This window comes from Apis cerana, linkage group LG16 (genome assembly GCF_029169275.1).
Source record: "Apis cerana isolate GH-2021 linkage group LG16, AcerK_1.0, whole genome shotgun sequence".
In the NCBI taxonomy this organism is placed as follows: Eukaryota; Metazoa; Arthropoda; class Insecta; order Hymenoptera; family Apidae; genus Apis; species Apis cerana.
In genome coordinates, this window is record NC_083867.1 from 1,356,086 (window position 1) to 1,382,777 (window position 26,692).

At 21.8% G+C, this 26,692-nt stretch overlaps 1 protein-coding gene across 5 annotated transcripts in view; it reads right to left on the reverse strand.

Moving 5' to 3' along the window:
- LOC108000449 (growth factor receptor-bound protein 14) overlaps nt 1–18,940 on the reverse strand; it is a 56,003-nt gene extending 37,063 nt beyond the window's left edge. Inside the window, exons 1-2 of one of the 5 annotated variants that reach the window (XM_017060766.3) lie at nt 18,876–18,940; nt 14,909–15,279 (exon numbers count right to left, since the gene is read on the reverse strand). In XM_017060766.3, the coding sequence (XP_016916255.2) occupies nt 14,909–15,279; nt 18,876–18,901 (397 nt within the window). In that variant the 5' untranslated portion in view covers nt 18,902–18,940. Of the gene's footprint in view, nt 1–775; nt 791–14,908; nt 15,280–16,452; nt 16,839–18,875 lie in introns of those variants that run through there. The other 4 variants (XM_017060768.3, XM_017060767.3, XM_017060769.3 and 1 more) reach the window with 4 other exon arrangements.
- Between the last annotated feature and the right edge of the window lie 7,752 nt (nt 18,941–26,692).

A 26,692-nucleotide genomic window follows, 5' to 3' on the forward strand; every position in this document is an offset into this window, starting at 1 on the left:
TATATATTTTTATATATAATTAGATAATTTTATATAATTTTATATGTTATATTATATATTTTATAAGTATATTTGCAATTTGTAATAATAATTTTCTATTTCATAAATTATTCATAATTACTATTTGCATTTAAATAATATATTTATTTTCCAAAAGAAATTTATTTATTTATTATTTATTAATTGATTTTTGCCGAATTTATTAATTTTTCAATATATAAATAATTTGTACTATACATATTATTTTTGGTTACATCTATTACTGTTATTATTAATACATTTTTGTTGTTCAAATAATCTTACTTTCTCAAATAATCAATTTTTCAATTTTTCTAGATGAAAATTTGAAAATATCAATTGAATTTTTTTTTAAAAATAGAATAGAATAGTGATTGATCAATCGGTGTAATGAGATGTTTACTCAAGATTTTTGTATCAAAAATTAGAAAAAAAAACAATAAAAATATTATTATTTTCAATTTGGAACAAAACAAAAAAAATATTTTTTGAAAATTTTGAAAATTTTGAAAATTAAATAGAAATGTATATTTAAAAAAAATAATAATTCTTTTAAATTAAAAAAAAATTAGACAAATAAACATTTTGATAGTAATTTTTAATAGAAATAAATTGAAATATTAAGAAAAAAGTTTCAATGATACGAAAGTCTTAAATGAAACAACACAATCATAATTTATTTTCTTTTTTTATAATTACATATCTAAATTTTTTTCTACATGATCACAATAAATATGACAAACTTGTTCTGACTTACATTTTCAAATTTTATCATTATCATATTTTTTTTTTCTTTTTTTCTTTCTTCAAGTTTGTTTTTGATATCTAAATCTGTAATTGATATAATCATTTTATTATTTAATAATAAATTTCAAATACTTTATATTATTATCAAATTATATTTTACTTTTTTCATAAGAATATAATAAAAACATGATACAGTTCAAATTACAATTAATATTCAAAAATTAAAATCATTGTATAATAATTTAACTTTTTACAATTCTTTAAAAATCGTAAAATAAATTAGAATAAATTCTATTGAAATATTCACATGGAAAGATTTTCTTTCGCAGCGGATATAAGAAATTTCCATTAAAAAAGAAATAGATTATTATAATTTTAAATGAAAAAGATGATTATAATTTTTATTTCGCTTAAATTTTTCAAAAAATAAAAAAATAAAAAAAATAAAAAAATAACTACTTTAAATTTCGTATTCAAAATTTCACAAAATTCAGTTCAAATTCAGGGAAATTTATTTTAAATAAAAATTTTAAAATAAATATTTCAAATGAAATTATTATTTGATAAATAATTAATTACTATATTTTAATTTTGATATTATTTCATTTTTTGATTTTTTATTTTTTGAAATAATTAATAAATTAAAGAAATAAAGTTTATTGCTTTATTCAAAATTTATTTTTAAATAATATTTAGAATAATCAATTAATAAAATTCAATTAATGAAATTATTGGCGATTTTATATTTTCAATTAATAAGCTGATTAATTAATTTATTTTTCATCTGTATTAAAATCATTTAATAATAAGTCATTTTTTCATTTATTTTTATTGTTTCATTGTTCTAAATAATCTAAAACATTTTATCGAAACAGGATTATTAGAAATTCATTTTATATTTATTTTTATTTTTATTATTATTATAAATTGAATATTAATTAATAGTTTTTCTTTTATAAATTTTGTCTGCTGAAAGTGATGAATAAAATTAATTTTTTTTTTATAATTTATTTTTTTCATATTTATTCAAAATTGAATACTGTTAATTTTCTTTTCATACTTTTTGTGAAAAAAATTTACAAGATTATTAAAAAGAAAATTAATTTTAGAAATCAATTTCATAAATTAGTTATAATTAAAAAGATAAATAATGATTATAGATAATTATAAAAAAAAGATTTTTAATATATTTCTAATTTTTCAATTTGGATTTTTTCTTATTAATACAAAATAAGAATAATTGAATTTGATTTTTATTTGATCTATATTTATATATCATATAATAGCACAATAATTAGCTATTCCTGAAATTTCCTATAGTAATTGTTTAAGTTTCAACAATCTAGTAGTATCAAGAAATTAATTATCTCTATTAAAAGTAAATAATAATTGTTTAATTGCAAATATAAATTATATAAATATAATAAAAATTTATTTTTTATCTGAATTATTACAATACTTATATTGTAATACTTATATTGTATTCAATATTTATATTGTATGAAAATTATATAAATTATTTTTCAAACAATTTTAAAAAGTAATTTCAAAATAATTTAGAAATGTCTAAAAAATTATTAATTTCGCAAATTTAAAAATTAAATTTCGATCAATTTTTAGATCAGAAATACATATTTTCGCTTCATGTTACGCGTCATATTTTCTCCATTGAAGTAGAAATTATATTTTAATACAACTGACTATACACGCGAAGAACACGTTTTGACACACTCTGACACACTTGTAAAATGCCGCCTGTTGCATGTCATACGCGGAAAATAAAACACGACAGCAATGCGATACAGTATTTACTATTAATTTGACTACACAGCAGTGAAAAGTAAAAATGTAATTGATATAGAAAACGCAATGTATAAAACACCCATAAAAAAACTCGTAAAATGGTTATTCAGTTAAAATCCTACTTTAAAGGAAACGTGACATGTAACACGCGGTGTGTAAACGCCATATATCCCTGGCTTTACTCATCATTATGCGCATGCGCACACATAATTTCTAGTATGTAATTGATGCGCATGCTTGCGATTAAACATAAGAGAATCCTTTGTCGTTCGAAAATCTTTCATTTCAATCGTTTCACGGAGATCGTTTCTGTTTCGTTTCATTCAATTAAAATCCTACTTTGACAAAGGAAACGTGACATGTAACACGTATAAAACGCCTGTGTACCTTTGGCCTTACTCACTATTACACGCATGCGCACATATAATTTCTAGTGTAAAATATAGAATTAATACGCATGCTCGCGATCAAACGTAAGGAAATCTTTTATCGTTCGAAAATCTTTCGTTTCATAGAAATCGATAAATAGAATTCATAATGATTCTTACTTCGAAATATAAGAAATATTTCAAATTCGTTTTCTATTGTATATAATCAACTTGCAACACGTCGTGAACGAAACTACTTTAGTTGAGCACACAAAGGGTGTCAATCGTGACAAATCGAACGAATGTGAACATGAGACTATGCGTGATCTAGTGATAGGATGATTATTACTATAACCATGGTACATGCATATATATCAAAAAAATCGAAAAATCGATATACGTAATGCTGATACTAACGTTTTGATGTGCAAAAACTAATACGTATTATTTATGAAAAATAATACCTAACGAAAAAATACCTAAGGATGTATTTCATTTTTGTAACGAATAATAGCATATTTTAATTTGTTATCGAGAAGTAATCTATTTTACTGTTTCATGTACAAAAAAGACGACGTTTGAACGATAAATTTATAATTACATTTTAGAGCGAAAATTAACACGTTATAACAGGGATCGAAATAAATAGTTTTTATTTTATAATAAAATATTATTATAGTTAATATTTTGAAAATATTTTTTTTAAAATTAAAATTTATATATATTGTTTAAGACAATAAATCAAATCCTATGAAATTTTTATGGAAAGAAGAGTAATTAGCAATTTTCTTTACCAATATTATGAAAGAGATATTTTAAAATTTATATAATAAATTTATAAAAACAGTTATTTTTGAATGTTTATTAAAAAAAATAAAATATAATACAATAATATAATACATCTTTTATTCTATATATTCTAATATAATCGTACTATTTATTAAATAATATTTAACATCAGTTGCAATGATAGAAAAATTTTTTAATATATACTTAAATATCTTTTTTAATAAAATATTTAAATGTTATTATTGCAAAAAATTTTTATTTATTTCTGCGAAATAAAAAAATATATAAATAATACGTTTGATTTTTGTGCGATTTTGAAGATTTTATTTTTAGACATTTATGTATATGTACATATATATTCTGTTAATAATTCAACGTCAACGTATTAAATCCAAATATAGAAAACTCAATCAGCGAAAAAAATGATAAAATACGTTCTTGTATATCAGCAATGGATTAAATTGATTATATTTGATTAAATTGCATTTAAAACATCTGTTCTAGCATTATTTAATTATAATTTTGCAATTTTGATGATTATACAATCTTTTAACCAAAAACGAGATTCGAACGATTTTTCTTTTTTCTAATATAATTTTTTATTTTATTTAATAAAAAAGATTAATAAATGTTTAATAACAAAAGGAATAAAATTTATATAATAAATTTATACGTAGTCTTTTTATTAAAAAAAATATTGATTTTAAAATCTCGAAAAATATTAAAATTTCCATCATAATATCCAACTTCGAATCAAATAAAGATTTCCTAACATTTTTTTGAGAAATAAATAAACAAATAAGTAATTTAAAATATTCAAGTTAGGTGGTACGTCCTGTCAAGCACTCAAAATATAGTATATTAAATAAAATTAATAAAAATATTATATTTTAAACTGTATCAATTGAAATTTTGTTTTAGTAATGACATAAAAAAAAATTAAAACGATGTTATCAAAATTAAAAGATATCACTAAGACATTAATCTTATTTTTAAATAAATAAATTTAATTTCAATATTAACATATTCGAGACCAATGATGTATGAATCATGAGGATTTTCTATTCTGAACTTATTCGGCGATTGACGCATGCGTTACAAACTCAAAAAAAAATGAAGACTTTTTCCATACATTTCATTTTTCTTTTGCATATTTGATTTGCATAATTTGACTTTATTATAAATTTTTTATTTAAAATAATTATTATTTAAAATAACATATATTATTTAACTAATGATTATTTAAAATAATTATATGAAGTAACTACATAAAATAATGGTATATAATGGTTCATAAATGTTCATAATTTTAGAATTATATTAGAATAATATCAATTAAAATCTATATCTAAAATTTATATATATATGTTCATACAAAACAATATCATAATTTCAATATCATAATTTGGAATTATTTTGATGATTTCTTTTTTCATATTTGAAATAAAGAAATAACAAGTTATTCATAATTAATATTATTTTCTAAATGTTAAATCTACGTTTTCAAATAATAATAGATTACATCATAACAATTAATAGAAATTAAAATTATTAATATTTAAAAATTGTTGAAAAATTATTGAAAATATTATTTTAAATAATTAAATAATAATAATAAATTATTTAAATTAATTCAATATCAAATTAAATTTATTCAAATCTGACACACGGAAATTATTATAAAAATATTTAGATTAATTATAAATTGATTAGATTAATTAGTTTTATGAATAAATATAATTTCGAAACATCATTAGAATTTTCAAAATCCTAAGAAATCCCGATAATCTCAGAGATAAAATATAGATACATAGAAAAATACAATCATAGAGAAATAATGAAATCTTAATCGCAACATTTCTGGATTCTGATATATTTTTGTTATCAATCGATCTTCGATTTATCGATCGATTCGTCGAATTCCGTTCAAATTTTTATATCAGTGATTTTAATCTCACGATATGTACAATTATATTTTTTAAGCTATATATTTTTGATTAATTTCCAAAAATAATATAAAATAATATTTTTTTCCATTTTTTTCAAACTGAGAAATATATTAATATTAATATTTTTATAATTTATAATATAATAATCTATGATACAATACTCAAATTTACAATATAAAAATTTTAAACAAATCCATGAACCTTTTATGATAAGAGATTAAAAATCATTGTTCAAAAGTCGATTAGCTTAATTATAGTAGTTTCTGAGGTAATTTTATGCAATATTTTTCTTTGCAAAAATTTTTATACATATAAGTTTCGACTTTATTAACGAAAAAATATTGAATCAATCGTGACTTGATCTTCATCAACTGCGATTGATTTTCTTTCATATTATTAAATATTTTGTATAATTTATAAAACTTAAATGCATTACATTAGCTTCGAGAAACATTGAAGGTCATAGGATATCCTATCATTTTATCCTAGACTGTATGCGTCACGTGAGTCATCGAGCTTGACACAAGTTGTTTCGACCTTACACTTATAGACACGAGCTGTTTATACTGGTAAAAATCCACGAGTCAAATTGAAGCAAAGATAACGGGAGAAAATGTGACTTGTGTGAGCAAAAGATAATTCAAAATAGTGTATCAAACGCATGACACGTGCTACAAACAACTACGTATTTTATGCAACTTAAATCTAAAATATATTCTACCGAATTGAAAAGCTTTATATTCATCAAGTATATATGTTAAAAATATAATTATCATATGTTACATATACATTTCATAATACTCTATCTCATCCTTGAATAAGAAGTAAATTTATTAAAATTATTTTTTACACAATCAACAATTATGAAAATAAGTAATTTTTCTCTGGACATTTGTGTATTGTTATTATTATTATATATTTAAAACTAAAATAAATAATAATAAGAAAATAATCAAATCGAATCGAATAGAATTGAATTACCAATTGAATTAAAATTTAATTCTTTCAAAATAAAATAAAATATATATTTCAATATGTTAAATATATATTTAACAACGATTAAATTACATTTCGTAAATTGTTTTCAAAATTTTTATCATTATTTTATTCATATATGACATCTTTACTTCAAGACAAGTATTTAAAATAATCATATATATAAATGCAATATAGTTTAGACTTCGATTGTTCAATCATATCCAACATTATCCAGATCTGCATGATTAGCCAGTGTTTTTCGTTAATAACTCATTGACAAAACTTTTCATAAAGGAAAAAGTCAATTAAGCTTGACTTTATATGTGCAATTTACAAATATTTTGTTTTCGATAAAAATAATGACATCGAACGAAACGAAAAGAAATAAAATAATGACTAACTCCTTAATGTCTACATTCGTCATGATCAAAGTCGTTATACAGCAGAACGATGAGTACGTTCGCATTATGAAAATTGTTATAGCGGAGACTCGAAATATGTTGAATGATTCAAAAAATATTGTAGTAAGTAATACAGTATATTGCTATACTACTTTGTTCATATGTGACATTTTTACCTCAAGACAAATATTTAAAATCAAAGTAGTACATATGTATATACGTGATTAAAAGATCATTAATTAAAATACACAAATTTATATTTTAGTAATATCTATACGGAGTGAGTCATGTAATGTTATCACTTAGGATAACTTGTAAATTATCTATCGTTTGAAAAAAAAAAATGTTTCATAGAAAAGTTGTTGATATTATAATTGTCATAATTTGTCAATATATGTCATAATTTGATGTTATTAATTTTTTTGCAAATATATAAGGTCAAGTTTGTTTTTAATTGGAATCATTTATTTTTTTAATCCATGCATACTTATTTTCTATAAAAATTTTCTAAGTCATTTATAAGAAAAAATGATTAGTTCAGAAGATATTTTAAGTTGAATTTTGTAGATGATGATGTGAAAGTACAGAATATTAATATTTTAGAGGCAAAAATACAAAAATTGATAACCAAAAACCTATTATGTCTATTTATTTAATCATAACTGAAGTTTGTATTAAATGAAGCGAATTAAAAATAATACGAGTAGTGTGACGAAAAGAGAGCTATCTCACTTCGTCTAATATAAACTTTAATTTCTTATATATAATGTAATAATTAAGAAACAATATTTTTGTATATTAAGTTTTTTTATTTGCTCTTCAAAATCGATTTTCCAAAGTTTTCTCATTATTATATTAACTTTTATTTATTTTGCTCAATATGTAAAAAACAAAAAAATCCTAAAGATAAATTTTCGTCAATAGTATTAAAAAACTTTTTCGTTTTAACAAATGAGAAACTTTCCAATATCTTTAAAATTTAAATTTAAAAATCAAATATCATGATAATAATTCTCTTAAATTTTTTGAAAAATATTTTAATATTTTAATATAAGAATGTAATTGTATTAAAAAGAGAATTAAAATTTTGATATAAATATTTCCTGTATTTCCAAGTATATGTTTTTTTTTTCGATCATTAATCTGATTTTTCTAAATATAATAATAGCTTTTATTTAATGCATCTTAAAATTTTTCTAATTTAAATTGAAAAATATAGTTGGAAATGATAATATGACTAATATATAATAATCTAATCATTTATAATATAATTATTTAGTATAGGAGTGGCAATTTTGATAAACTTAACCCTGACATATATTGTTGAGAACATCTCTTGAGTAACCTTCAGAAGCCTTGTTCATTTGAAAAAAGTTATTAACAAAAATTGTTTCAAAAATATGGCATTTATTTTCAATAACATAGAATATCGAAATAGAATACACAGTTATAATTTCTATGAAAATAAGGTTCTAAGGTTACAACAATAATACAATTATACATACATACAAACAATATTATTGACTTACAATTTACTTACTATTATTATCTTTCAGTTATTTCTAAACGTAAATTATCAATTTATTAATTCATTATATTACACCATGAAATATATATTGAATAAATTTAAATAATTTATTTAGTTATACAGTTAAAATAATGCAATATCTATCAAAATAATATTTTAATTTTTTTAAATGTTAATTACGAGAAATGTTTTAACTAAATAATCTAATTTAATGTCATTTGTTCTTGAATTAAATTCAAGATAGGATAATTTAATGAAAGTTAAGAAAAATAAGTTAGATTAGATTAGAATAGATATATTTCATTAAAGAATAAAATTAATTTTATTGCAAAATAAATCTTCTTTCGTGTTAAACTTTTAATAATTAATAACTTTTTTAAGCAATAATAAGCAACCGAGATTACTCGAGTAATTATCCTTGGCAACATATACTTCTTGAAGAATTACCTAATATAGAATATTCGATAAAAAGTATTATTGTCTTATTTAATAGATGAAAAATAGACGCAAATCTGTAAGTATTGAATATATAAAGAATCGAAAATTAATTTGTATGTTTGTCATAATTATGAAATAAAATGATCTTTAAATTGAATAATAATCTTGTAAATTTTTTACAAGATTATTTTTAGTTTATTTACATACAAATACAAATATTTTATTTGTTTTTCAATTTAATTTAATTTAGCAAATTATTTAATTTAATTTAACAAATATTTTGACTTTTTTAATTGAAATTTTGACTTATAATTGATTTAAAAAATTTTAAAATTTTTATTTTTTTTTTAATTTCGAATTTTTATTAAAAATTTTATTATTACTTATCATAAAGTGATGTTTTTATTCAATATAGAAATAAATATATAAAAATGTTTATAATAAATGTAATATCTTTTAAATTTTATTTCTCCAAATTTAAAATATTACTTTAATTTTAGAATCTTATTTCTTTTCATCATTTTATTCAATATATTATATCAGTTGAAGAGTAAAAGAAAAAAATTAAGAATATCACGAAATAGTTTTATCGAAAAAAGTAATTTTAACACTTTAAATTAATAAAAAAAAACATGCAATGATTGTATTCTTTATAAAATAAAATACATATTTTAATTAAACATCAGAAAGATAGATTAATAAAACAATAATTATCTTGTAATTTTAATTTTAATTTTCTTGGAGAAAAAATCATGAAAATATATATTTCTCGTTTTTCTTTTTATTTTTGATAATTTATTTATTTATATGAATTATTTATTTTTGTTTTGTCTAAATATATTGTTTTAAATGCAATATCTCTTAAGAAAAAAATTTTTTATTAATTTAAAAGATTTTTAAAAAATAATTAAAAAATAATTAAAAAATAATAGTAAGTAAAAAGATATATTCATATTTTTTATAAATAAATGTATAAATGAAGATGACATATATTTAAATAGAATAATATGTATAATATATATAATGTATTTTTTGATATATTTACCGATGCAATTCAGAATTTCTTCAAAAAAATATTAGACTATTTATGTCAAAAAATCATTAATTTAATAATTAAATATAGAATTTTGTAAGATGGAAGTTAATAATTTTGTAAATTTGAAGTTTTCTTTTTATAAAAATTATTTTACGAAAAACAAGGAAAAAAAAATATCTCTTTTTAAATATTTACTTACTATTAAAAAACTATTAATAATACTGCATAATATATTTCTTTATATACCAAACAAACTTTTTCTGTAATATTTTTCTCTTGAAAGACATTACTGTATTAAAATAATGTAAATAAAGAAGTCACGCTATATTTAATTTAATTAATTATTTCACTTCATTAATATAAACATATATGAAAAAAATAACAAAAAAAACAAAAGAAAAAGAGAATAACAAAAATAAAAACAGACAAAATTATTATGGGTTCATAATAAGAATTTCAACGCTAGATTAGACAAAATAGATTTGAGGTTATGTGATAAAAATGAAAGAATAACATAATAATATTATATAATGAAGGTAAATGAAAGATTAACAGAATAATAATATAATAATAATTAATAAAGTAATTTTTTTAAATTTATGGAATGCATTTTTGGTAATGAAATATTTTACATTAAAAGTAATTGCGATGATATAGAAGAACATCGATAGAATAAAAAAAAGAAAAATATGGTAATATGGTTCTCTCGTAATTTTTTATTTATATTTATAACAAAATATTTAATTAAACAAAATTTATAACAAAATATTATAACAAAATACAATAAGTTTTAGTAAAAAAAAATTTATTTTTTAAAAAATAAATTTTATTTGAAAAATAATTTAAATTTGAAATAATTTAATTATCAATCAAAATTAGGTTAATGTAATATTTGCCATTTCATACAACAAATCATTTTTTTTTAATTTTAATAAAATCCATTATTTGTTAATTTAATTTAATGAAAATAACTCATTTTTATATACAGTTTTAATATTTATATTATTGTTAAAATTTGTTAAAATTATTATATATTTAATATAATTATCATTATTATTACTATATTATTATTAATAAATATTTATAATTTAATATTTATTATAAATATTAATGAATATTATGAATATTAATTATTTATTGTGAAAAAAAACTTTTAATTAAAAAAATTATTTTTTTGAAAATTTTGTTCATAATTTTGTTTAGATTTATTTTAAAAAATTATATGATTTATTAAAAATACATGAAAAAAATTGTTAAATAATATGATATCTTTTCTTTATATATAATGAGTTATACAAAATGTTAATATATTCCTTAATCATCTATCAACATAGTAATTAAAACAGGCATGATATAAATAAAGCCTTACAAGTACAATAAATAGATAAATAAATAATTAAATAAAACAAAATTTTTTCATTCAATCAAGAAATAAAATTAGAGAAAATTTGAAATAATTTGAGAGAAAATATTAAAAATTATTAATATTATCAATCGAAACATCGAAATCTTAAACACCTTTGAAACTCAAAAAGTTTCAAATCTAAATTTTCAAAGTCCTTTCCTACTTTTTATAATAATTTCATCTACTATCTGCAAGTCTAGATGAAAAATAAAAATTAAATTTTTTACAAAAAAATAAAGATAAAATTAATATTAATATAATTATTTGAAAATATTATTTCTTTTAATACTTAAATCATTATTAATATTTACTATTTAGTATTTATATTAATATAAATATAAATAGGAAAAAATATAGAAGATACAATTTTCGAGTCAAAATTAAAAAATCTTAAATATGTTTAGTTCCTAAATATAATATACTCTAAATATACTATAACATACTCTACTAAAAATTTTATATATAATACACAGTAATCTATGTCAATAATAATGAAATATAATAACTAAGTAGAATAAATATACAAAAATATACATATTATATAAGATATTATATAACAAAATATTAAAATTAAAAATTATTATTCAAAATATTATCTTCTACTATTTTTTATTTCAATATTTATTTCAAAATAGTATTTATACGAATTGATTATGTTAAAAATATTTTGAATTACTATTTCTTTACTATTATTCGAAAAAAAAATTTATTTAGAAAATTTTATATTAAATTTTATATATTACTGGAAAAATATTTATATAAAAAATTTATCTTCCTCAATCTTACAAAAAAATTTTTACAAAGTATTTCTTAAAAAAATTAAAAAGATATTGAAATATATTTGATAAAAAATATTTAAAAAATCTAATATAATATATAAATCTAATATATTTATAAATAAGTTTATTTAATTTTTCATATTTTCAAATATAAACTAAAAATTTATGAAATTATGCATGCTATTATATTGACTTGCCATAATGAAGGATAATATGATCCCCAGAGATTAAACGAAAGACAATTAAGAGCGTAGTTAACCGATGTCGCAAGAATTCTGAGTCAGAAATAATGAAGAATATGAGCCTCAAAACTCATCTTCTGATATTTCAGACGTCAAGATTTTTCATGGAATTTCTGATAACATGATGCAATATATATGTCATGTGGCAAACGTAGATCAATATGATGAAATATTTTTTAAATGTCTCATTTATGAATTATGATCGTATGATGAATATATTATATATATTATATGAGTATATTATAAAATATGAAAAAGTTTATATATATGATTTTTGTTTATAAATAATATAAATGTAAGAATTAAATAATAGAAATGTTAAAATATTTATTTTTTATAATAATAATCATTAATAAATAATTATTTCTTATATAATAATGATTTTTATAAGTAGATTATATTATTCTTATTTTCCTAAAATAATTTATTTTTATAATATATATTAAATCTAATTCATTTTTTTTTTGTTTCAATTTTTTGTTAAACATAACCTTATTACATTATTTATATTTTAATTATATTTTATTTATTTTAATTATAAACTTGTTTTTCAAATAATATTCTAAAGAAATATTAAACTATGATATTAATTATAAATAATATTAGTAATAATATGTGATAATATATACAGAACCTATAATATATAGATTATAATATATAGTATTATAATAAATATATATAAATAATGATTATATATTAATTTATGTTATTTTAAAAATAAATTATTCATCAAATAATTTTAAAAAGTAATTTTTCAATAATTTAAAAATTTTTCAAATCTTATTTAAAATAAGATAAATTTAAGTTACTTAATTGTTAAGAAAAAATATAGAACTTTAGGATAACTAGAGGATTTATAATTTTTTTTCTAATGATTTGAAGAAATAGTAAAAAATTTTTCATATAATTTTTTCAATTAATTTTTAGCATATATATAATAAAAAAATCTCTATTTCTCAATTTTCTTTTTGTAATATATATATCATTTGCATATAAATCGGTAGTATAAAAACAGATTTATGAAATATGATAAATACTTAGTATTAAATTTTAATTTAATTTAATCTTCATAAATTTTAAAAATTCTTTTGTATAGAAAAAAATAAAATACATTCCATAAAACAATTATAATAATAATAATGATCAAATGATTCACAAGACAATGTTAATAGATTGATTGATACAATAATAGTAACAAAAAAGAATAATGAAGTTATGTCGACTAGAAGAACTAATATAGATATATAAAAGAAGAACTACATAGATATATAAAAATCAATTATACAACATAAATCTCGAAGCATAACATTTATTATTACGTGATGATAAGAACACAATAAAATGTAAAAAAACAACTAATTCTGAATCAAAATTTTATAGACTTCTAACATAAATTAATTAAAAGTGAAAAAAACCAATTTTATCGCAATAATTATATATATTATTATATTCGTATAAATGATTGATCTATCTATGAATGAATGAATTTATTAAATCTAATAGTATAGAACAGCGATGTAAATTAGTATTAATATTTTCCAACGTGCAATGAAATATTTTGAAATGCGATTAAAGAAAACTTAAAATTAAATATTATGTTTTTTATTTTGTATGTCACTTCGAAATATACAAAAAATTGAAAACCTTTTATATTTCTTTGTGCCTTGTCCTTGTTAAAAAAAGAATAAATTATCTAGATTCCTAATATTTCTATAAAATTATAAAGCAATTTTTTTAAATTTATGATGAATTTAAATTAAATATATATTATTAATGGCACTTAGTCATAAAATTATTACAAGTTATTACTATTAAAAAATTTGTATTTTCTTTATATAACAATAATAAATTCATTGTAATAAGTAATGAAGCAAATAAAATTTTATAAACAAATTCTATAAATATAAGATATCTATTTGATTATTTTATTTAATAATAATAAATTGCGAAAATTTTAAAAAATAATTATTCGTTTACATCTTATAACTTGTCAAATCATTAATATTATTAGTTGATAAATTATTATATTCTATTTTAATATTTACATAATATAATTTTTCTAACCTTATTTCGAAGTTAAAGAATGCATAGAACTTCAAATATTTCGATATATTTTTAAAAAATACTAGATAAGATATTTTAACTAAAAAGGATAGAAATTAAATAAATTTTTTCAAAACTTGATTAATTTTTACTTTTTTTTTGCTATTAAACATAAAAATCTCCAAAAAACATTAATAAAGCTCTAGAATGGCACATAGGTATGGGTATAAATAGTATTAAAATGTATTAAAGTTTATTAATAAGAAAAATCGTTAATATAACTATTTATAAATATTATTTTGTTATATTGATAATTATAATTGCATCAGAGTGGTTTAATGTATTCAAACGAATATTTATTAAATTAAATCGAAATGAACTTACTGCGAATGTTGGAACACCGTCGTCGAACTTGTCTGAACCAAGTGATGATTTCCCTATCACAGACAGAATGGTTATAACTCGCGAGTTCCATGCAACGCTCTAGAAATCCGTCACTGTAAATACTTTGCTCGTTGTCTGCCTCGATGTCGAAACACTCGGACGCGATCGATGTTATCGATGTGGTTCCGATCGGCATTAGCGGTAAGTCATTCGCTATGTGCTCATCACAGGACTGCCGTTCCATCGTTTTGACGAAATAATTGTTCGGACAAGATGGTTCAAGGCGCCGATGGTAAAAAGGATCGCCGATAGAATCGTTATCGACATTTTGAAGGATGCTATTCGAGACGTCTCCTGTCATATCTTGATTTCTGAAACGCAGGAATATCATGGAAATCTTTAATAGATAAAAATCTTGACCATGTATCGTTCAATAATTTCTAGGAAAATGTCTAGTTCGTTTTACGTTCGCATTACCGGGAAATGGAAACAAGCTAAGATAAGAAGGTTCAAACACAAAACGATCGAGGTCAATGTATACGTGGCGTTCATTCTGATTCGTTTCGCGCGTCATCGTTTGGCGTTACGTCACGTTTCGGTATTCGAAAGAAAAAAGCGATTCGGTCTACTTGCAAGCTTGTTGCACGAGCGTTACACAACGGAAGCAACGACGACGCAACGCGACGCAACCAATGTACCACGCGACGCCGAATACTTCGGTTCACCTCGTGCATGTTCGTGCATATTCGTATAAACTCGAACGCGGCATGAAAATCCGATAGATTTCAAAGGTACGCGCGTCCCGATCATTTATTCGAGAAAGTCGATTCGCGTTTGAACGATACGTCGCATGAGAGAAGTCAGTCGCATCACGCAGTTGCAACCTATTGATCGAAGAAAGAAATACAAAGAGAGCGAAATATTTCGATGAAAACAGTCATAGCGGAAGAAAGTCGATCGATCTGTCGATCAATCTTGCTACCTCAGGAATTTTTCCGCGCGCGTTTTCGAGACTCAGCGAGGTTAACTAGGGTTAACTCGACTCTCAATTGATTATGCGTATCTTAATTGACAAATCTAGAGTAGGCGTTTACGTTCTATCGATTTCGATCTCGCTAACGAGAAAGTTTCAATCTACATACGAAGGTAATCGATTTTTCTTATTTTTTCTCGCGTTTGTACCAACTAAACTCGTGTGTCTAAGCGAGAATGATTTTAAGCGAGAGTTTGTCGCGCGCGTGATTTATCTTTTTTCTCGGCGACTCTCGGAATTGATAGTAGAATCGCGCGCAAATTGTCCTGAAACGAGAAGATTCGTTCGATTCGGTGCGCCTTCGGTAAAGTCGACCGTCTATCATTTGTTCACCGTGAAGAAAGAAGAGCGGTGGCGAGAAAGAAGATATCTGTGCCGAGTGGAGGGAGTGATCGAACGCGATCGTTTCGAATCCGTTGTTTGGAAGAGCGGCGCTTAAAAATCCGAATGTTCCGTTGGCTCTCGAGGAAAGGAGGCGTGCAAGCGGGCTACACACGAGTTATCGACTTACGTCACCCGAAGATGCTCGAATCTAACCGCGCTTCGATGAACTCGCCTTTTTTTTTCTCCTTACTATCGTTATCACCGTTCCCACGGCTTATCGCGGCAATCGTTCTCCTCGTCCGCGTGCGTTGTCGCTGCGTCGCGTCTCATCGGCGGGATCCTTTCGATCGTGCCCTCGGTTTCTCCTCCGTTCTGCTTCCGTTTCCAATTTCAGATACCTCGTATCTAATTTCCAGCGCGGCTACGCCCGCGTGAAAACCGTTCGGCCAATACGGGTCAGATACGAAACGAGTGACCGTGATCACGGCCGTGTACGCAACGTCCGCGATTTCTGACACTCGACTGGCATGGGTGAATCGGCCTTAACGAAGCGAGCTCACGCCGCTTACTAAGCCGAATGCGGAACGTGACGCGCGCGGAATCGCACGATCTCATCCTGTGTTATCGCTTTCGCCCTCCGCGTGCCACTAGGCCGTCTGCTCTCCGTGCTTCACCGTCCTTCGGAAGGACATTGGGGAGCGCGCATCAAGCGGCTTTTGTTTGCTTCCGCAACGCGACACCAAAGGACTCGAATGCGAACGCGGAGATATCACGCGGATCGTCTTAGAAAACGATCTCACGATTTTTTTGCGAATATAGATAATAAATAAATATTGGCATAAAAGAAGTTAAAATTTCCTTCTGTTTCAGTGTACTTATTTTAATTATTTTTTTATTTCTCCGTTGTTAAAAAACCTTTTCATTAAAAATATCGTCTCCAATGAATTTTAATAATATAATAATATAATTCTAAGAATATAATCGTTTTTGATTCTAAGTTTACAAGTTATTATTACAAAGAAAGATGTTTAAAAAATGTTTGAATGTTTAAAATATTTTATGTTGTTCTTTTATAAAATAATTCGATTTTAAAAATTCTTGAAATCTACTATTATTCTGTTGTCTATTTGTCATTTTAAAAAATTTTTTTACTACGTAGCAACAACAAAATCTTAGCAAATTTTAATTAAAATATATGTCGAAAATAAGTGAATAATTATAAAAAAAATTATTATCTCATTGATCTCGATTTATTTGATATATGTCATCATTTTGAACAACAATAGGAAAATTATCTATTAAATTAATAATTAGTATAGCAAGAATTACTTTATCAATTTCGATTTACATGAAATATAGTATAAAAAAGAAATGGATAATTATGCAGAAAAGAAGTCATCTCATTGATTTCGATTTATTTCGAATATGTTGTTAGGGTTATCATTTTGAACAACTTTTTTCTATACATGTTACTGCCGTTCACTCTTAATTTTCGAGATATTTACAAAAAACTTTGGCATAGGAGATCTGGCAACAACCGCTGTTTCTGTATAACCTAACCTAAATCTTACTTATGATGATAATGATATTGAATAATGCTACTTGATCTATATTAAAGTTAATTACAGAAGAAATTATGTATATGATTATTATTTTGTTTCAAATATATTTTATTTATAAGTTCTATTATTTATAAGTTCTCCAATTTCACAATATAAAAATCAAATTATGTTGGTTATGTAATGATTTTAATATAATATAAATGTTTCCAGCCAATAAATACAGTACAAGGAAGATTCAAATGGAATAATAATAAACAATATATATATTTAATATATATCATAATTGTATTTTTAGTTATTAATTAATCAAATAATTATCGAATTATTTAATTAATTAAGTTTGGATTTAGATTATCAAGTTTAATTGAATTAGGTTTAATATCTAATGTGAGTTTTCTATTGTAAGATAATTTAATGTAAATCCAATTCAAATATTATTTAATCCAAATCTATTCTATTTAACATACACGATTAACTAGCGTATAACTCGGGAACTAAAATCGAACAGCGATATTATGTATAGAAAAAAGTTGCTCAAAATAAGATCCCTGATAATATTTTAAAAATTGATCATTGGAAATTAATAAAATGATCTCTTTTTCGCATAATTACCAATAAATGAAATAAGTGACATTCTCCTCTAAAGATTTGTTTTATTACTCAAACAAAAAAAAAAAAGAAACATATTAAACGGATCAAAAGTGAGCCAATTTATTTTATAATTGAAACGAGAGAAATTATGTTATAGGTCAAAAGTGATTCGACGTCCAGTAATTGGTTTTATAATCGAAATGAGAAAAATTCTATTATAGATCAAAAATGATCTGACGGTCAATCTATTTTATAACTCAAATGAAAGAAACTCTATTATTAGGTCAAAATTAACGTATCAATTTATTTAATAACCTAAACGGGAGAAATTCTAGGTCAAAAGTGACCATCAATTTGTTCTTCGATTTAAACAAAAGAAATTCCATTATGGATCCAAATTGAATCAAGCAACGAAAATTAGGCTACGTCGATTAATACATACACGATTAATACATACTTAGATGGCTGATCGTTTGAAAACATCGTGTATCCTTGATGGTGTTTAGAACCTGAATGTCACGTCTTCTGATACATATGAGTGGCCTTCTGTCTTATATAGGAGTAGGCGTTCCACGGTATTTCAGTTCGTTATCGTTAGATGTCTCATTCTACGTCATCTCTCTCACAAGTACTCGTTTATATCTTACTTTCTTTAAATACGAGTTCTACTGAGTAATTCAAATTTGTAGGGTACAGAAAATCGAATTCAAAAACTCAATTCTTTTTATTATAGAACAAAGCGAATATCGAAATATTAAAATTATTAAAATATATATATATATATAATAAATAGTACATCAAATACTTTCATAACACTAAAAAAAACACGAGATCATTATAATATATATATATATATATATATATATATACGATGTGACAAACGTGATAGATTCGAGATCGCAACAATTGGTTTTTTATACTTTTGGAAGTCATTTAAAATTTACATTGATAAAAAGGATATTCGTATATGAAGAACCAAAACATGCGTATATCATATTAAAAACTAAATCGTATATCATCCTGAAAGAAGTAAACAAGTAAATGCAAGTCTATATGACTTCGTCGACCATTTACGCTTCAGTCTTAAATCATTTAAGATACAACACTCATCTCTTGGTCATAAACAAAAAGGCTTATCAATAGTTGAAACATCGGGGAATACTACAAAAACAAAAGTCTCAATTTAAGCATAATAAAAAAAAATACATAAATGTAATGAAAATAAGAAACGTATGTAAAAAAATTGAATGTTGGAAGTGTGCGAAAAGGAAAGTATCTCAGAATTCTAAAAAAAAGTTCGAAGATTGTATAACAAAATTATGAAAGATAGAGTACGAGGCAAAAATAAAATAAAAAAAAATATGCAACATTATCGCGAAATTATAACAGTTCAAATATCGACAATTTTTTTTTTTTTATTAAATCATAAAATTATAAAAGATAAAATATGAAACAAAAATGATACCAGTATCGCGAAGTTATAACAACAATTCAAATATCGACAAATTTTTTTTCATCGACAATTTAATGTTCCTATAATCCAATAATTCTACGTTTTTCTGATAATCTTAAAAACGTCATTTGAATTCTCGAAACCTTCAGATATTTTGAAATCTCGACTTACACTTCCAGCTATTCAGATTTAAATTTAAATTCTCGTCTAATAAATATAAAAATAAATAAATAAAAGTGAGCAAAAATAATACAATTAAAAATCCCAAAATCTATGTGCAAAATGTGGAAGTGAAATTTTTTTGAAGCAAATCCAAAACATTTTTCTGAACTCAAATGCACCTCTTGCGATCTCAAAAAAACAGTAAGGAAGTCGAAAATCAAGAAAGGAAAGAAAAATTATTATCAATTGTCCAATATTGTATATTGAAAAATCCTTATTAGTGGCCATTGATGACATCAAAAGAATATAAAAAAACATCGATATTACCAGGATATGATTGTGTCAGCGTATCATTTGACCCCTGCAACGCTGACGAAGCTGGGATAAAATTCCTACCGGACGCAGTTTATGACCGGAAGCTGTTATAATAATAATTGCACAATTACTTTTAAAAATTTTAATTCAGTGTTAACAAATAATTATTAACAAATAATCATGGATTTCGATGATCTTAAAATAATTATTTTGAATAAGTTTCTATGTGTGTGTGTGTGTGTGTATGTGTGTGAATAATAAGAAATATAATAATATGAAGGAACATTGAAGTTGAGAAATATTAGTTTAAAATGTACTTATTAAAATAAATTTTCCTTCGAATAATCTTTCCATCATAGTTACTTTACTATTTATATCAATTGTCTAACTGCTATGAATTTTTTGTATCCAAGGCCACGTGAAGGTCAGAATGTTGATAGTTTGACCTCAGTTATCGTGTCTCGATAAAGAAAGTATGCAATTTCATTTGAAAAAAAAAAGAAAAAGAAAAATCGATGATCTTGAAATCAGAAGAAATACTTTTGAGAAAAATTGTTTTCATCAATAATATTTATCTTATTTGAAAGAAATAATTATTTTCCTCTGGCAATTGTTGTTATAAAAAATAAGATACATATTTAAAATGGTCAAATTAAGTGAGACATCCTATATATAACTGTTGCTTTTAAAAGATATTCAAAAAAATGTTTCCAATGTTAAATATTCTAAAATTTGATATAGAGTTTGATATGTATTTAAGAAAAATTTGAATATCAAATGAATAAAAAGAAATAATTACAATTATAATTATAAAAATTTATTTTATGAATATTATAATTATTAGATACAATTACCAACGTTTGTGCAATTTCTAATGTTTGAAATCAATGTTGGCTGCCACATGTAAATCTATATCTATTCTATATAAAGAAATCTTAAGCAATATCTTATTCAGTAAAAGATAACTTAAAATGGAAATTCTATTTCATCTTTCTACAAATTAACTTTGGTTAAGTTAGATAAAAGTATATCCAATGCCTATGTCAAATATAATAATACTCTATCCAAATATTTTAATCTAAAGTTGAACAATTTTTGTCAATGAGTTTCTAATAAATAATGATTAAAAGTTTCTGAAAGATTTAAAGATAATTAAAAGGATAATCTTTAAAACATTTGTTAAAGTTAAAGTTATTGGAATTTTTTAAATTGTATAATTACAATATTAAAAATATTTTTGCTAATATTTTAAAAATTAAAATTAAGATGCATTTATATGCAAAGGAAAAACTTTTTCAAAATATTGACTTTGACTATACATTTCAACATCATTGAAATCAGAGAGAATCCTTTTCTACAAAGTGTTAATATTGAATTATATTCATGGAATGATTTTGGAAGATCGAATTTAAAAAATAAGCACAAAAGTTGATATATAAATACATTAATTGAAGCTTAGTCACTAAATTATAAATAAATTGAACTTTGCATTAGACGAAACAAGATTGAGTTTCACTTTGTTTCTCTATCTCTACATTTATCTCATTTAATCTAACATAAAATTCAATTTATTTATAACTTGATAAATAATAAATTTTAATCGACATTTTTATATATCAATTTTTTTATTTGTCTTGATCTCAAGAATTGATCCTTCAAACATATCTCACGAATACATTAATATTCTGTATAATTATCAAAATTAATTTTAAAAGTTTCTAGCTTTTTCTGTGTAAAACGTTAAAATACAAATGCATCTATTTAATGCAATATATTTATTTATTGCAAAACATTCAGATATATGTAAAATACGAATATATAAGAAAATATAGGAATATGTACAATAAATTAATTTACAAGAAAAGAAAAAAAAAGGAAAGAATTTTTAATCATAATTTTATCATAATGAATATTGAATCCTGAAAGGAAATATATAGTATTATATTTATTTTTCGTTTCATGGATTTCTCTTCAGCTTTCCCTCTTCACTGTTTCACTTGTTCCATCATTCACTGCATTTACTTACATACAGCTAATAGCTAATATTTCATTCAAGTATATAAGTGCAATTAGAGAATGTTTGCATTATATGTATACATATAATATATATCTACATTTCTTTACCATATTATGTGTTGTGATACTATAGAAAACTATTACTAAAAAATTACTAAATTAAAAATTAAATAACATCGAAAATTTTGGTTATAGAATTAACATCATTTGGAAAATTTATATGTCTTGTCTAATATAATGATCGATCAAATTCTAAGAAAAAATATAATATAAATGTATATTTTAAATGAATGCAATCATCGCTTTATTTTATCAAATATGTATTATCATATCATAGTATTATAAAAAATATATATTATATGTATATAATATTATATAAATATATTAATAAAAATATGTTATATAACATATAAAATAATATAAAATCAAGTCGAAAACAGTTTTATCTATTCCTTTTTTATTCAAACTATCTATTTATATTATACTTTTTTCAGAATTTGGTTCACTATTATATTAGACATAAAAATTTTTGAGATGTTTAAGTGGAATGTGATTCAAAAGAAATTATAAGGAATATAATTATTAAAAATAAAAACATCATTTTCGAATCATGGAATTCAGATTGACATTCTTATATCAAAATTATACATAACTAAAATTTAATTTTTAATAATTTTCCATGAAATTTTAAACGAGAAATTTAAAATATAAATCGATGACAATTATATCAAATTATAGCAATGATTTACATTTGACAATTCTTTAAATAAATTTTTTATTTATTATTATTATTTATCCTAAATAAAAAGATATATGGATACTAATACAAAGATCAAACTGTAGATCCTCAGCTAATAATCATCAGCAGCCGATATAAATTTATCGAAATGTCTTCTTACATGACTATCATTTAATACTAGCATAAAGAGTGATGTATTTACTAGTGATGGAATCGATCATATCGCAAGGCTCGAATATTCACAAACAAGATTTTTATATTTTATTAAGTATCTTGCAAAAAAAGAAACGATATTCTCAAGTAGATTCGAAATTCTATGAATATTATATACATTATTATACTTTATGAACAGAAATGAAAAATGTACTTCAAAGTAAAATCAAACATTGATCGATGAGTATCTTACTAAAAATTTTACATTTATTTAAAATTAATTTTCTTAATTGTTTTTGAAAATAATTGTTGTGGAAGAATTATATGTTATCTTACAAAATAACATTTCTTTTTTAATTTTTTTAGAAATGTAATGTACATTCTCACATACGTTTTTAACAATGTATATTATCACAAATCATTTTACAAGTAGAAAAATTAAAATAAAATTTTGTTTACTATTTATGCTTTTGAAATTTTTATGACAATTCAATATATCTGTCCTCAAAATTAAATTATTATTTATAAAATCTTTTTAATATCAAAGTATATATAAATAGATCTCCAAATACTTTATTCTTTAAATTAGAATTGGTTATTAAGTTTAGCTTTACAAATTTTGTCAAAATAACACTCTTCGTGTAAATCAGAAAAAATAGTAGCAAATCTCCATCATATTTTCAAATTTATGGCTACATTACATTCAATAGAAGAGTGAAAGGAAGATGAATTTTTAATTTGATGTTTGCCAATACGAATTCAATAAAAATTATATAAAATCAAAGAATATTTATTTATGCTAAGTAAAAATAGGATCATCGAGTGAATAATTTTTTAATAATTTAAAATTCTTTGAAGATTAATTATAAGAATGATCTCTTACAATCTCTTATAATACAATCAAGATGAAGATCATTCCCATAAATTGCGTGTTTTTGATATATAGAGTGGTTCACAAATATTGGTTTTATATCACTTATATATTATTTATAGCAAAAGAATTTTCAAATAGAGCTGAATGGTTTTAAAAAAGAATATATTATTAATTCTTTTATAGGTTTTTATAAGAAATTTTTATAAGAGACGTAATAAAGAACACGCACATGTGAAGATCATTAACGTTTTTTTAAGTGGAATTATATATATTTTTATTGCACCAGTTGATACAATGATATTCTTGATATTCTTTAGAAAAAAAAAAAGGATTAATCTACTTGTGTGTAAAAATCATTAGTTCAGAAGATATTTTATCTTGAAATTCATAAAACTTATCACATGAAAGACAAGAAAAACGCGAAGAGATTTTGTATGTTCATATTCTCCTTGTATACATTAAATTGTCTATATAAAACGATGATAATAAATTGAATGATAAAAGTATGATTTTACTTTAAAACTTTTTACAAAACTTCAAGTTAAGATATTCTAAATTAATGATTTTTTGACGCAAATAGAATTTTTTTAAAAAAATATGAAGTTGTATATCAGTATGATGCAATTAAAAAAAACATATGATCCAATTTAAAAAAAATGTTATTCACTTTCATATGTCCTCTATGCACCTATGAAAGAATTACTAATATCAGAATATATCTTTTCTGAAACCATTCAATTCCATCTGAAACATTTTTTGTTGTATAAATGGATGAAAATTGAAAATGGTGATATCTGATAAATTATCCTTTATCTTGAAAATTAAAGCCAACTAGCAATCATAAGAAAAAATTGTTTAAAATTATTCTTAATGTATTTTAAATCATTAAAATCAGTTGTGTGATCTTTATTTCCAATAATTATTCATACTATTATGGAATGAAAAGGTAAACATTTATACATCCAGCAATCACATAATAAACATACAATGATATGCACTGATATAATAAACAGACATTTATTTACGTGAGATTAATAATCAATATCTATGTAATGTATATTTATTCATATTATTAAATCAATTGCTTTTTAATATATTATGATACACGTTAGTAGATACATAAATTTAATTTAAATAATACACATTTTTTTACACAATAAAACTTATCAAATTAAAAGATTAATTAAAAAGATATTCAAATGATCAATTCACGTATATCTATAAATAGTGTTTATACTGTTTATATCTATGAATATTGTATATATCAATTATAAAATGAATTGTACATAATGACTTATTATTATAATCACTTATAATATTAATCAATATCTTTAAATAAAGTTTTTAAATAAAATTTCTACTATTATTTATATTTTTTTTTCACTTTTAAATATATATATATATATATATCCAATAGTAAGATTATAATTTCCATATCAGAAATGATATACATTCAATCCAATAAAATTATAATTGTCATTTCAAAACATTGAAAAAAAAATTTCTTTTATAAAAAGAAGAGAAAGTTTAAATGAGAAACTTTAAAGCTAAATGTAGATGAAGGAATAAATGACATATAGGTGGCTATAAAAATATAGGAGATCAAGAATCAAAATAAATAGTTTTCTTTTTTTTTTTAGTAAAATACTATTTTTATTCGTTTAAAAAAATATCTTGTAAAATTTTTATGAAAAAACCATATTATTAGCAATTTTTTTTAAATATCAAAATAATATATCAGAATTAATCAGAATAATAAAAGTTTTATGAAAACAAATTATTTCAAAGCAAAGTTAGAAAAGAATAAAATTACTATTAAATAGATCCTAGTTTTATTTGATAAAAAAAAATTCTTATTTTTATATTTTGTAAGTTTTGTTTCAACTAACATTTTTTCAAACATTTCTTTTTGCTTGTTCTCGCCAGAACTTATAATATGAGATTCATGTCATTAAATTTATGTTATTAACTTTTAAATTAGCATAATTACTTAAATATATGTGTATACATATAGTATATAAGAAGACATAATGAAATATGCAATCATAAGATCAACAATTAGTAAAGGAAAATATTTCAAAGAATTTTACCAAGTGCAAAAATGTAATTTTAATACTGATAATTTTACATTACATTTGGAGAAAATAAGTCTAAAAATTTTGTGAATTTTCTTAATCAAAAAATTAAGATTACTCATCATTTTCAACATTTTTGGTTCATTTAATAAAATTTAATAGCCTGAATGATATTTAATAGTAATTTTTATTAATTATTGAAATATATAAGTATATACTAATAATTTTATTAATTTTCTCCTTTTATTTTAATTATGGCTGTTTTATCATGTTCTGATTTTGACAGTATAATATAAATAACATAATATAATATAAATATTCACAATTTTTTTAAATCAATTAATGTAGTGATGTACAACTCTCTTAAATAAGTTCAAGAAATTTTCAATTGGATTTATTCATTTCATTAAAGAATAATCTGACCACAATAAAAAAAATATAATGAAAAATAATAAGATATTATGTATCATAATATAAATTATCAATA